We start from the raw sequence: 14,128 nt of genomic DNA on the forward strand, positions 1-14,128 counted from the left end.
GTCGTGGCTGACTCTGTGTGACCCCATAGATGGCAGCCCACCAGGCTCCTCCACCCCTGGGATTCTCCAGGCAAGAACAGTGGAGTGGGTTGCCATTTCCTTCTCCAGTGTATGAAAGTGAAAAGTGAAAGTGAAGTCACGCAGTCGTGTCTGACTCTTTGAGACCCCACGGACTGCAGCCTACCAGGCTCCTCCATCCATGGGATTTTCCAGGCAAGAGTACTGGAGTGGGGTGAAAAATGGTACAGCTGATCTCATTTTCCAAACAGAAACAGAGATACAGACATAGAGAACAAACACAGAGACACCAAGGGGGATAAGGGGTGGGATGAATTGGGAGACTGGTGCTGACATATATACACCATTGATACTGTGTATAAAATAGATAACTAATGAGAAGTTAAGTAGCATGGGGAACTCTACTCAGCACTCTGTGGTGACCTAAATGACAAGGAAATCCAAAAAAGAGGGAAATAGGTATAGGAATAGCTGATTCACTTTGCTTACAGTTGAAACTAGCACTACATTGTAAAGCCACGATACTCCAATAAAAATGAATAGAAAAAAGAACACTCAAGTAGTTCTTTCCAGTTTTGTGTGCTTCGTCGTGGGTCACGCTTTGCACCTCACCTTGAGGAACCTGCAGACTTGAGTCTAGCTGTGGGTCTAGAAGGTGGGTGGGGTGGGGGTTGGTCCCGAGGAGAATCAGGGGCTGTCTCACATAACTGCCTCAGGGCTGGTCATTCCTGTTTCCCCAGACCACTCAGGGTTACCCCCTCAGCCAGAGATGGAGAAGCAGTCCCCACTGGGGATGAAGAAACCTCTGGAACTCGTAAAAAGACTCATCAGAACATAGGGGCACAAAGTCCCCAGCATCTGCAAGGTCTTCCCACAAGTCCCCAACTTTCAGGATTCCAACTTTCTGAAAGTCCCAACTTTCAGGATTCCATTTCTTCCCAATGAGTGTCCTCACTTTAACAGTAATCCATCTACAAGGCTGAACCTCACCTCAGATTGTAGCTTGCTGGTCATAGAATGAGACTTTGGATTTGGTTTTCCACAGTCTCAGTCCTGCAGCTATAGGAGATAAGCCTCTCCTTTGGGACATGCACAGAAGGGTTTGGTCATTTATGTGGCACTTGAATGGAGAATCTGAGGCCCTGACCTCATCTTTTTCTTTCTTCCCTTTGTCCAGTAACATTGGAAGTAGCCAACCATCTCATTTTATTTGTTAGTTTGGAAAAAAAAAAGTTTAAAAGTATAGTATGCATAGTCACCCAGATACTTAAGTGGGTGGTTAGGAGCATCCAGGGCTTCCTGGGTGGCACAAGTGGTAAAGAACCTGCCTCCCAATACAGGAGACATAAGAGACACAGGTTCAATCCCTGGGTCAGGAAGAGTCCTTGGAGGAGGGCATGGCAACTCACTCCAGTATCTTGCCTGGAGAATCCCATGGACAGAGAAGCCTGGTGGGCTACAGTCCATAGGGTCACAAAGAGTCAGACATGACTGAAGCAACTTAGCATGCATGCACAGGAGCATCCAAGGGTGATGTTGCATATCTTTCTTGTCAGATCATGTCATGGCCCATCATTATTCTCTAAATTACTAGAAATAGAGACATTAATATATTTAAGTTTAATGACTTGATGCTTTCAAACTGTGGTGCTGGAAAAGACTCTTGGGGGTCCCTTGGACTGCAAGGAGATCAGACCAGTCAATCCTGAAAGAAACCAACTCTGAGTGTTCACTGGAAGGACTGATGCCGAAGCTGAAGCTCCTCTACCTGGGCCACCTGACGCAAAGAGCTGACTCATTGGAAAAGACCCTGATGCTGGGGAAGATTGAGGGCAGGAGAGAAAGGGACGATAGAGGATGAGATGGCGGGATGGCATCACTGACTCAATGCACATAAATCTGAGCAAACTCCAGGAGACAGTGAAGTACAGCAAAGCATAGCATGCTGAAGTTCATGGGGTCACAAAGAGTCTGACATGACTCAGTGACTGAACAGCAACAACCACAGCAGTGACTTTATTTCCAGTCATTAGGATAGCTAATCACGTTCCCAAAATTCAGGCTATACTACAAAGCTACAGTAGTTAAAACTGTGTGGTACTGGCACAAAAGCAGACACATAGATCAGTGTCAATCTGCTTCACTCAGTCTTTGAATTCAAATGTTAATCTCATCCAGAAACACCTTTATTGACATACCCAGAATAATGTGTGACCAAATATTTATGCACCCCTTAGTCCAGTCAAGTTGATAAATAAAATTAACCTTCCCAGTCCTTGATACTCAACTAGTACCTAATGCATTGTGGTGACATCAGATGTTTATTCAACTGAACTAAGCATACAGTTTATCGTGTATATAAAACATCAATTCACTTTGAAATTAGTTTGTAAATGATGACACCTCTCTCAATATGCTACCAGTTCAGTTCAGTTCAGTTACTCAGTTGTGTCCAACTTTTTGAGATCCCATGGACTGCAGCACACCAGGTTTCCCTGTCCATTACCAACTCTCAGAGCCTACTCAAACTCATGTCCATTGAGTCAGTGATGCCATCCAACCATCTCATCCTCTGTCATCCCCTTCTCCTCCCACCTTCAATCTTTCCCAGCATCAGGGTCTTTTCAAATGAGTCAGTTCTTTGCATCAGGTGGCCAAAGGATTGGAGTTTCAGCTTCAGCATCAGTTCTTCCAATGAATATTCAGGACTGGTTTCCTTTAGGATGGAGTGGTTGGATCTCCTTTCTGTACAAGGGACTCTCAAGATCGATTCACTTTGAAATTAGTTTGTAAATGATAACACTTCTCACAATATGCTATAGATTTTGAAATATTTACTACATACCAATTATCAATTGGGCTTCCCAACTGGCTCAGTGGGTAAAGAATCTGCCTACAAGGCAGGAAATGCAGGAGACACGGGTTTGATCTCTGGGTCAGGAAGATTCCCTGAAGCAGAAAGTGACAACACAGTCCAGTATTCTTGCCTGGAAAATTCCATGGACAGAGGAGCCTGGCAGTCCACGGGGTCACAGAGTTGGACATGACTGAACAACTGACCACAATCACGGTACCCAGACCTAGTTTGTCATGATGTGATAAGTACAAAGTACTCAGAGTGCTAGTTTCTAGGCAGAGCTCTCAGGGCCTCTTAGTATTGTTAATGAGACCAATAAAAAGCTGAAACATGGACTGGGGAGTTGAGAAATTCCCTCTAAAGAAGTGACGTTTACAACCAAGCCTGAAGGATGAATGCCAGATAGTCACTGTTCTGTTTTCTTATGATTGTGAAAGAGTCAGGGATTTGTCTGCCAGCCACAGTCGTGTATAGTGGATGCCCTGTTACCAGCATGCAGTGGATGTGTGACAGCTGGTGGGGCTGACACAGAAGGGACCTGCTGGGTCCTTCTGCAGAGTGTAAACAACAGAGAGAATCAGGTACTCTTTTCTTTTCCAGTCATACTTTGAAGACCTGTATGAACTTCCTTCACAAGCATCTATCATGCTTACATCCATAACAACTAAGTCAAAATTAGAAACTGCTGGTAGCACTCTATCCCTCTAATTCATTTATAGGGCAGTTTGGTAGTGAAGTGAACGTCGCTCAGTCTTTGCAACCCCATGGACTATACAGTCCATGGAATTCTCCAGGCCAGAATACTGCAGTGAGCAGCCTTTCCCTTCTCTGGGGGATTTCCCAATCCAGGGATTGAACCCAGGTCTTTCACAGATTCTCTACCAGCTGAGCCACAAGGGAAGCCCAAGAATACCAGAGTGGATAGCCTTCCCTTCTCCAGCAGATCTTCCTGACCCAGGTATCAAACTGGGGTGTCTTACATTGCTGGTGTATTCTTTACCAGCTGAGCTCCTAACATGTCACTACAGGTTTATAAAGATTTTATTTTTAGAATTTTGTTGTGGATAAATGTGGGCGTGCAAAAAGATCTACAATCACTACACCAACCAAAAGTTGTAAGGTGACAAATGTGTTAATTAACTTGATTGTGGGAATCATTTCACAACGTATACACACGTCAAATTATCACATTGCACCACTTAAAGAGATATGATTATTATTGATCAGTTATACCTTCATAGAGCTGGGGAAGGGGGGAAGAATGAGAATATTCATGCAATTGTTATATTAGAGAAAAATGAGAAATAATGCAAATATCAACTGTGGGGGAACAGTGGGATGAGTTAAAGACCATTCACATAAGAACATCCTCCCCAGCCCTTAAAAAAAAAGGTAGAAAACTAGGTAATGACAATTCACTTGGAAGACAAAGCAGATAAAAGCGAAAAGTGTGATGATAAAAGCAGGGGTAAATGATACGTCCCCAGCAAATGGCAGAGACACAAAGTGGCACTTTTCAGGAGCCCAGTTGCTACCCCAAGTTACCTCGGCTGTTAAATACTTCAAAGGCGATGGCAAATGACAGGGGAGACCTGGCCAGGGCTGGAAAATGTACCATTATGTACAGTTATTTTCTAAAATAAATTGTTTGATCTTGGATTAAGGTAGAGCTTTTATGAAAGAAAAACATACTCACACTCCAAATGTCAGTCCCAATAATAGAAGGACTCAGAAGTCAATTCTGAGTAAGTTCAGGCCTCTGGGGTTCCTTTGTTCAAGAATGACTCTCCTGGTCCACGTTGCAGGTAGAAATCTGTCCTTGGCAGGCCTTGGGGGACTGGGCAGCCTTGCTGTCTTCAGAGTGTTGGCAGCCAACCTGCAGTCTCTCTGGGAAGCCCGTGGGTTGGGGGCTCACGGTCCGTGGCTGAGATCTAGAAAAGCAAAGGGCATTCTGGCAGATAGGGCGGTGAAGGGAGAGAGATGCTGGGGTGGGGGCAGGGAAGGGGCACTGAATGCAAGGTGTGGGAAAACAGAGGGCAAACTTGACATCCTGGATAATAATTCCTAGCATGCTAGAAAAGAGTCTGTGTAATAGAGATTTCACCAGTGCAGATGGTCATTCAGGCGCTTGTGAGATACTTGCCACCCAGTGGCACTAGTGGTAAAGAATCCGCCTGCAATGCAGGAGAAGCCAGAAAAGCGAATTTGATCCTTGGGTTGGGAAGATCTCTTGGGGTAGGAAATGGCAGCCTGCTCTAGTTTTTCTTGCCTGGAAAATTCCATGGACAGAGGAGCCTGGCAGTGTACAGTCCACGGGGTCACAGAGGGTCAGACATGATGTAGCGACTAAACAACAACAGAGTCCCAAATGATACACTGTGCTCATGTTCATCACAGTTATGTTTTCCTTTTCTCATGGCAAAGTATGTTGCATGTCTGTGCTACCATATACTGAAAGTGAAAGTGAAGTCGCTGAGTCGTGCCCAGCTGTTTGCAACCCCATGGACTGCAGCCTACCAGGCTCCTCCGTCCACGGGATTTTCCAGGCGAGAGTACTGGAGTCGGGTGCCATTTCCTTCTCCATGGGATCTTCCCAACCCAGGGTTAGAACCCGGGTCTTCTGCACTTCAGACAGACGCTTTACCGCCTGAGCCACCAGGGAAGGCTTACCATATACTAGAAAAGGCCTGTTCTCTGTTTTCAAACAGTTCACAACCTGGGCTGCAGATGCACAAGAGGCTGTGGACGATATTGGCTGAGAGCCTCAACAGCGAGGACCAGAATTCCAGGGTTCAGTTTCACCCCCACCCACCACCATGTGGGTTAGCTTGGCCTAGTTACTCAAGCCTCTTTATGTGTATGCTTTCTCATCTGTAAAATAAGAGCAATCCTTGTTGCAAGGATTGAATTAGTTAGTATTCATAAAGCACATGGGAAAAAGCCTCAAGCTTCGTAAAAGTTGTGTAAGGGTTAGTTACTGTTACTGAGTAGCAAGTATTCTTCCTAAATTCCCATGATGGCCCCATGAAACTAGTGCTGCTATTTCTACTTCACAAATAAAGAAACTAAAGCTAACTTCAGTGATTTAATAATTGTGTGAAATCTAGTTCACACAATGAGGAAATGACAAAACTGGATCCAGAGTGCAACGTCTTTGACATTTGACCACATGGTCCGGCATGGGTCAGAAGTAGATTACAGAAGCCTCAGCAGCAACTCTGAGGTCTTTTGGACATTGAACAATTTAAGGTGATGACAGAGAACCTTATGGGGTAGAGGCTTCTGAAAATGGAGTTTCTTCAGTTACCAATTTTTCCCATTTTTGTTTGGCCGGGACCTAGCATAGTAGCTGACTTGTAATAAATGCCCACTAGACGCTTTCTGAGTGAGTAAATGAATGAATGAATAATAGCTCTTACACATCCCTCTATAATAGCTTTTTATCTATATATTATGGATAGACTGGCCTAGAATTAAGGGATGTAAATTGCTACGACAGCTCCTCGAATTCATTCTGATAAGTGTTTACCTATTTATTTTACAAAAATATACTGAACACCCACAAGTGCCAGGCAGCATGCTAAATTGTGAGTGCACATGGGTGGCTAAAACCAACATATCACCAGCAGTCATGGAACTTATAATTTCATGGCAGACACAAGCAAAAGGAAAGGAAATAACCAATACATACATGATTACAAACAATGACAGAGACCAAACCAACAGAACTCAGTGATAGAAAGTGATGGCCCATGGATAGGGCATTTAGATAATTGGTCATGGGTGTCATTCCATGGACTTATGGAACGATGCAGTGAAGACTGGGTGGTCGATGCTGTGGGGCTGGGTTTTACCACTGAGCTGTTCTCAGTAGCTATGGCCTTCTTGTGTTATGCTTAGTAGCTCAGTCCTATCCAACTCTTTCTGACCCCATGAACTGTAGCTCACCAGGCTCCTCTGTCCGTGGGATTCTCCAGGCAAGAATACTGCAGTGAGTTGCCATTTTCTTCTCCAGGGGATCTTCCCAACCCAGGGATCAAACCCGGGTCTCCCGCATTGCAGTGGATTCTTTACTGCCTGAGCCACCGAGGAAGTCTAAGCCAGCAGGGAAGCCTTCTCAGCCACTACAATACTTATTGCATTTAGGCAAAAAAAGGGTAGAGAATGACTGTAGACATCACAAAAAAGGAAAGTCCAAGATGTCTCCAAAGTTGCGAGGTTGAGACAGATTTCCAAGTTCTTTGGAACCGTCAGCAAGGCTCTCCGGAGTTGCAGACTGACTCCATTTATAAATTTTAAATGCCTGAATCAGGACAACTGATCCAGATAAGAAGTTGGCCTTTAGGAGTTCTGCAAAGTCATCAGTCATCTTAATTTCAGGCGATAGCCCAAAACAAGGAGAGAAGTTTTTTCAGCATCCCTTTGGGGTCTTGCTTCCTTGGTCTCTTGTTCCAGAGAGAAGTTATTTGGTAGCTGTTTTAGGGATTCCTTGGGCTGAAATTAACCTCCCAGAGCCTCCTTCAGGTTTTGGGTCTGTATGAGTCCCAGCCATCCCCCTCGTATCTGCATGTCCTCTCGTTCAAACCAAGGGCTTATCTTGTCATTGACTGGCTCCCCAGGATGTATGCAATAGACTGCAAACTTCTTAAAATGGTACCTAAGTCCTTCTAGAGGGCATTAACAATTTTTACTATTTCTACTTTTGCAAAGTTTCTTGACTTTTCTTGATGTCAAATATCTTCATTTCTTCAGTGTCCCCTCTGCTTGTCATGACTTTCTGCAGACTCTCACCTTTGTCTCTCTGACAGGTCCGTCAAGGATAAACACAGATGCCAGCTTCCCTGTGAAGCCTTCTTTGACTTTACTAGTTTGAATAGATTCCTCCTTCCTTGAAGGCTTTTTGTACGTCATTTAGCTTTTCTTTGATGAAGTTTGAAGATACCTACCTTAGGATGCCTTAGATTTATTTCTGCCTTATCTCTAGTGTTAATGCCTACTTCCTATCTGAGCCTGTCCTTCACACTCCACAGTGTCATTTTACATGTATTTCTGAGGCTAAGTAATCTGTGTTACTTTTTCTAACAATAGTAGTAGCAACTATGAACACTTACCAAGTGCCAAGCACTGCTCCCGTCAATTTATTGCATCCTGAATGTCTGTTCAGAGAACTTTTGGGGGTTATTCAATACTCAACCTGCAAAATTATATGCAAACTAGTATGGTTTAGTTTTGCACTTTTATTGACTTATTTAATTCTCATAAAAAACATAGGATTGCTACTAGCCCATTTCATAGGTTAGGAAACTGAGGCACAGAGAAGTTAAGTGACTAGGATTGCACAGCTAAATGCAAGATTCAAGCCAAGTCAGTGAAGTTCCAAAGTGCATCCTCTAAGAGGATATTCATGTCTTTGTTTATTTTATCTGCCTGTCACATTTCAGCTGTATCTTGCATGTATATGTTAGCTAAATGCTTGTGGAATGAAGAGGCAGAAAGAAAAAATAAGAGGCACAGATATAGGCAAGGAAAGGCAGAGAAGGACAACAAATGAGTGGTAAGAAAACTAGCTTTCTAAATCAAATACAGCTTAGTCGAAGGAACTGGAGACCATGCAGTTGGACAGATTAAGGAAAGGGACAACGACTTCAATATCTAGGTGAGTCAGGCAGGCAAATGGAAACTAGGGACACTGGCTGGTGAAGGCTGTGGAGTGATGGAGACCATGCAGGATGGACAAGTACTAACTGGTCCCACTGCAGGCTGCCCTGCCGGCAGAGATGGGGCCAGGGGTGCCAGAGCTTCTTTTCAAGAGAAGATGAAAATCTGGATTTTGCATGAAATTCTTGGTTTTCGTAAGCTGTTGGCAAGTATTTCAAGTGAAAGGAAAAACAAACTCTCTGTGGGTTAAACCTAGGGTGACTATAGTAAGATGAAGCCTCAAACTCAAAGGTCAGGCCAGGTTTTAGGGCATCCGGAATGTCTGTTGAGAGGACTTTGGGGGCATATTCAACACTCAATGTGCAAAGTTGTATGCAAACTAGCATGGTTCAATTTAGGGGGTAACAGAACTGTTGCACTGGGGTTAGACATGTTCACTCTTTTATGGTATACAAACATTGCTTCTTGAATTTCTGTATGGTTTCCCGAAGGAGTTGATTTACAGGCTTCAAATGAGCACATCTCTTTCACTTCTCAGGCTTAGCCTCGCGACAGAAGATGAGTCATAGCAGGTACCTTAGTGGTGGGGGAGGCGTAAAGAGGGAGGTTGGGATTAACAGAGACACACAGATATACACATGCATGTATAACAGATACTCAACCAGGACCTACTGCATGACACGTGGAAGTCTGCTCGGCACTCTGTGATAACCTGCATGGGAAAAGAATCTGAAAAAGAATAGATATATGCACATGTGGGAATCCCGGGGGGCTTATTGGTAAAGAACCTGCTTGCCAAGCAGAAGATGAGGATTCGATCCCTGGGTCAGGAAGATCCCTTGAGGAAGGAAATAACAACCCACTTCCAGTATTCTTGCCTGGAAAATCCCATGGACAGAGGAGCCTGGCAGGCTGCAGTCCTTGGAGTCACAAAAAGAGTTGGACAAAACTTGGTGACTAAACAACATATGCACATGTATAGCTAAATCACTCTGCTGTACATCTGAAACTAACAACACATTGTTAATCAAATATACCCCAAGATCAAATAAGAATTTTAAGAAAAGAGTAAGAAAACCCCCAAAAAACAAAAGAAGCAGGGAAGTGGCAAAACCAAGCAGGTAACTTGATCGTGTAAAGGATTAAACATCTAACAGTGTGACTTTGAGAGTATGTGCTGGAAGATTCGGATGATGAAAAAAGTGGAAGTTGTTTGGCAAGGCTTCAGGGTAGAAGTGGGGCGGTGGGGACAATGTATGTCTGACACTGAGCAGGATAAAAAATAAAATCCAGGTGATGAGAGCCATTTCACGTTCTTGTCTTTTCTTCTAATTAATTCTGTACGCATGACTCGGGTACCTACCCAAGGGCTCAGTACCCTGCTGGCCACTGGGGATAAAGAAGAGAGAGGCCCTAAAGAAGAGGAGGATGGACCTAGGTTCAAAGTAGCAAACTGCTTAAGACTCAGGCAGACTGGTATGAATCTTGTCACCATCATTAATTATTTGATTTTGAAGGGATTTCTTAGCCTCTCCATGTCCTAGTCTCCATTTCTGAAAGATGCGGACAGTAATTCCATCAATCACATAGGTTTGTTGTGAGATTAGCTTGTGTAAAGCAGTCAGCACAGTGCCTGCCACAAAGTAAGGTCTTCAGAAAAAATAGCAATTACTACATCTATGTATAAATTCTCCAATAGAAGAATATAGAAAATACAGTTTACCCAAAGGGGGAAATTATTGAATATTCCTTTTTTTGAATATTTCTTATCTCTTTCAATTTTTTTTCTTTCATAGCATGCATTACAATTTAAATTATATTTCCTAGCACCTGTGCATATATTAGGTACCTAATAGTATCATTTTTGAGCACTCATATGTGTGGGCTCTAATCCATTCTGGTGCATCATCTCACCTAATCCATTGCAGCAGTCTTATGGATTGTTACTATAATTTTTCCCAATTTAAAAACAAGGTTCCCAAGGCATACAGAGATCAAGGCACTTGGTCAAGTTGACAAGACAGGTAAGCAGTAGAACCAGGGTTGAGATGTGCTCTGGCCAGTGTTCCACTGTGCCGCCATCCAATGCAAATGAAGTATGTGTGGATAAACACATCAGTGAATGGGTAATGAAAAAGAAAGTTTCACAGGGCAGGGGCCACTTTAACTGGAGAGGAGGGTGAGGAGGAGTTTGCGGGTAAGCAAGGGACCAAGGGCCGATGCTTGGCAGCATGAAGTGAGGCTGTAACTACGGACAGATTGTGTGCAGCAAGCAAACAAACAAATTGTGTGTGTGTTTGACAGAGACACAGGAAACAGACAGATAGAAAGAGATGGAGAGGCAGAGAGAGAGAAAGTTTTAACGAGCTTGGGCATTACCCCACAGACAGTGGAGAAAACACTGAAGGGAAAATGTGGGCAAGCTTACTTCCTTTTCTATAATCAACCTTCGGCTTGTAATAAGGATGAATCCCAAGTCAGAAGAGAACTGTGGATGTGTGAACAGTATCAGATATTTCCAAACGTGGAATCTTTAGGTATTAACAGGAAGAAATATTTCCAATAACCATTTGGAACCATCTTTATAGAAATAATGAGAGCAAAACTCCATCTTATTCAGAAAGGGGTTCCCTCAATGGATTGTTGAGCTTTCCCCAGTTTTGATCAGGATGGGACTGCACTGGCCTGCTTGGTGTTACTTTAATTCTCCAACCGAGACAGCCACGTAAACACAAACTTAGGCGGCACTGAACTCTTGGGCCGCCTTGAGTTGGGGAATTTAAACACAGGCAACGGTTAGGCTTTGCAGTGGCCATCATTCCAAAACATAAATCAAGCCAAATTTGTTTGAAATCCTGTCTTCAGAAGGTTGTGTGTTTTGACAAACCTGGCAGCAAATTTGGTCCAGCTTTTGGATTTGTAATGAAACCCGAAACCCAGCGTGCTGGCCTGCCCTGGGGTCCTCTGGAAGGAAGCCTTCCACGCAGTCTTAGTGCATGCAAGGCCTTCCCTAATCTCATCCTGGCGAGAGACAGTTACTGTATGGAGTTGCACGGTAAGCTTGAGGTGGACTCTGCAAACATTTCATGCAGTTATGGAGAAGGACAAATCAAGATGGCAATTTGGAGGCATTTGGATGCTGGAGTGTAAATTGCAGAATTAGCAATACCTTATCCCCTGTTGGCTAGTGACTTACAGATACCCCAAGCCATGGCTGGGGCAGAAAGTTAATTAACCTGCTTATTAAAAAGAAGAAATGTCTCATTTGCATGCATTTACATTCAAGTCTTACGTGCATCAAGCTTTTTCGTGGTTTCTGCTTTCTTTCTTTAATACCACTGACCTAGCTAGATACTGGCTCAAAATATTTACATTTTCTGCGCTTTTATATCTGGGCTTTGTTTAAGGAGTAGATATCTGGTTACCATTGGTTCCAGCAGAATTTGATTGCCATATAGATCATTTCATCTCTATAGACATCCTCTCCCCTCCCGTGGGTGGTGCAGGCTTTCTTGCAGTTATCATATACCATGATTGAGAAAAGATTCATGGACATAACCCATCTCAGAAAATAAAGGCCTTGTCTCCATCAGAGTTGGGCATGTTATTTGGGGATAAACCATTCAATTATTTGCAATTTCCTACTCAACTGAATTTTCCATTGACATTTTTTGCAGGAGTTTTCTGTCTTGATTTTACCATCTTACTTGGAGGTCTGCTTTGGGAGATTTTGTTTCCTTTATTCTGTCTCATAGGGAAAGAAGACCATTGCACCATACGTGTTTCTTGCATTCCACATTCCAAATAATCATTATTTTTAACCTGAAAGTGTTTCATTGACCTGAATCTAGGCCCCCTTAAAGCAGCCCGAGTGAAGCTTTGGGAGGAGGAGACAGAGTGCGCTGGGAAGAAGGGTGACAGACAGGGGCCTAGGGGGCTCCCAGGGAGGGACTGAAATGCAAAGACTCCACCAAGCTCTCAAACAGCAAGGAAAACCAGAACTACAGAGGGAGCTTAGTGCGGAGCGAACCTGCCTGGGAGTGAAGCACCAGCTCAGCTTTGGGGGACCTGGCCACCCCCTGTTGCTGTGTTTTCTAGCCATCACCTCTCTGATCCATGACAATGGCTGTGGTAGTCGGGGGCCGAGTGGCTCAGCTGGGAGCTGTTAAACCACCTATATGCTAACAAGCTCAGCCGTCAGGTTGTGCAGGGTCCTGGCTGGAGGGGAAAGGAAAAAATAAAATAAAATCCCCACCAAACCTTAGCCCTCTGTCAGACTGCGAGGAGAAGGATATTTTTTGAACTAGTGTCCGGTGCGGACAGGAAATGACCTCTCCACAAACTGCTTCTTTAAAAACAAGCAGTGATGCCTAAAGCCATCCGACTCCCCTCTCCCTCCCCGCCTCCCTCCTTCCCTCCCTCCCTCTCTCGCAGCCTCCCTCCCTCTCCGAAGCGCCCGCTCTCCGGCTCTCCCTCTCCTCCCTCCTCCCCCTCCCTCCTCCGCCTCCCTCCCCCCTGCCGCCCGCTCTCCGGTCTCTCTCGCTTTAGAGGCTCCCACGGCAGTTCCCAGCCACTGTGCTCAGCCTGCCTGCCTGCCTGTGTGCGCGTGTGTGTGCGTGCGTGTGTGTGAGTGTGTATGCGCGCGCGCGCGTGTGTGCGAGCGTGTGCGTGCGGCTACTTTGTAGTGGGGAGAACACAGCCCATGTGCTCTGCATGGACGTTACTGATACTCTGTTTGGCTTGATTTTCGACAAGCAGGCAAGATGTCCAGCACACCACATGACCCCTTCTATTCTTCTCCTTTCGGACCGTTCTATAGGAGACACACACCCTATATGGTACAACCAGAGTACCGAATCTATGAGATGAACAAGAGGCTGCAGTCCCGCTCCGAGGTAAGGACTTCAACCTTGGGTGTGTGTTGCTGTCTTTTTTTTTTTTTTTTCTTCCCCCAAACTGTGCCCGAGCTTTTCCTGCGTGGCTGGCTGCATCCTGCGGGAAGTGTCCCGCTAGATCCTACCGCGTACGTGGAAATGAGCGCCAGGATGAAGCCACGAGTTTGAACGCTGGGTTTCTTGCACAGCAACTCTTGGAGGTGGGGACAGTTTCTGCTGGAATCTTGAGATAGACAACCCAGCACTTGATTCGCCTGTAGGGTCTCCAGAAATGCTGCTTTCCCAGAACTCTGGCGTCTTGCAGGCTCCGCGTGGGTCCCCTCTTAGTGTTTCTTGAGATAGAGTTCTAAGAGATTCCATGCTCATTGGCATCCAGCAATTTTTTTTTTTTAAGCAAATCCTGGAGGAAGTCTGCTTTGACCTGCATTTGCTTTTCAAAGTCATCAGGATTGAGGTGAAAAGGGCGTAGAGCCACCCCTGGTACTTTTCAGAACTGGCCCTGGGAGGGACCTGGTTGTCTATTTCCCTCTTAAATTCAGAAGCCACTTGCTGGGGGCAAGGGGTTCTTGACTTTCTCCCAGGGAGGATCGGGGTGTCTCCTGGGGCCCTCCCTTCAACCCGAGCTGGCTCAGAAATCAAATCAGCTTGAGTTTTTGGCAAATTCTGTGATCTGGTGCCTGAGAGAGGAGCCTCACCTCCT

The 14,128-nt window shown here is 44.8% G+C and overlaps 1 protein-coding gene and 1 long non-coding RNA gene across 8 annotated transcripts in view; one reads left to right on the top strand and one right to left on the bottom strand.

The window, feature by feature from the left end:
* LOC139032020 (uncharacterized) overlaps positions 1 to 14,128 on the bottom strand; it is a 36,995-nt gene that overhangs the window by 20,224 nt on the left and 2,643 nt on the right. Inside the window, exon 2 of the long non-coding RNA XR_011484554.1 lies at positions 4,572 to 4,806. This is a non-coding gene — a long non-coding RNA (uncharacterized lncRNA). The remainder of the gene's footprint in view (positions 1 to 4,571; positions 4,807 to 14,128) is intronic.
* LDB2 (LIM domain binding 2) overlaps positions 13,024 to 14,128 on the top strand; it is a 437,523-nt gene continuing 436,418 nt past the window's right edge. For 3 of the 7 annotated variants that reach the window (XM_070458082.1, XM_070458083.1, XM_070458084.1), the window contains exon 1: positions 13,030 to 13,428. In XM_070458082.1, the coding sequence (XP_070314183.1) occupies positions 13,297 to 13,428 (132 nt within the window). In that variant the 5' untranslated portion in view covers positions 13,030 to 13,296. Of the gene's footprint in view, positions 13,429 to 14,128 lie in introns of all 7 variants that reach the window. The other 4 variants (XM_070458078.1, XM_070458081.1, XM_070458086.1 and 1 more) reach the window with 3 other exon arrangements.

This window comes from Odocoileus virginianus, chromosome 29 (assembly GCF_023699985.2).
Source record: "Odocoileus virginianus isolate 20LAN1187 ecotype Illinois chromosome 29, Ovbor_1.2, whole genome shotgun sequence".
Classification (NCBI taxonomy): Eukaryota; Metazoa; Chordata; class Mammalia; order Artiodactyla; family Cervidae; genus Odocoileus; species Odocoileus virginianus.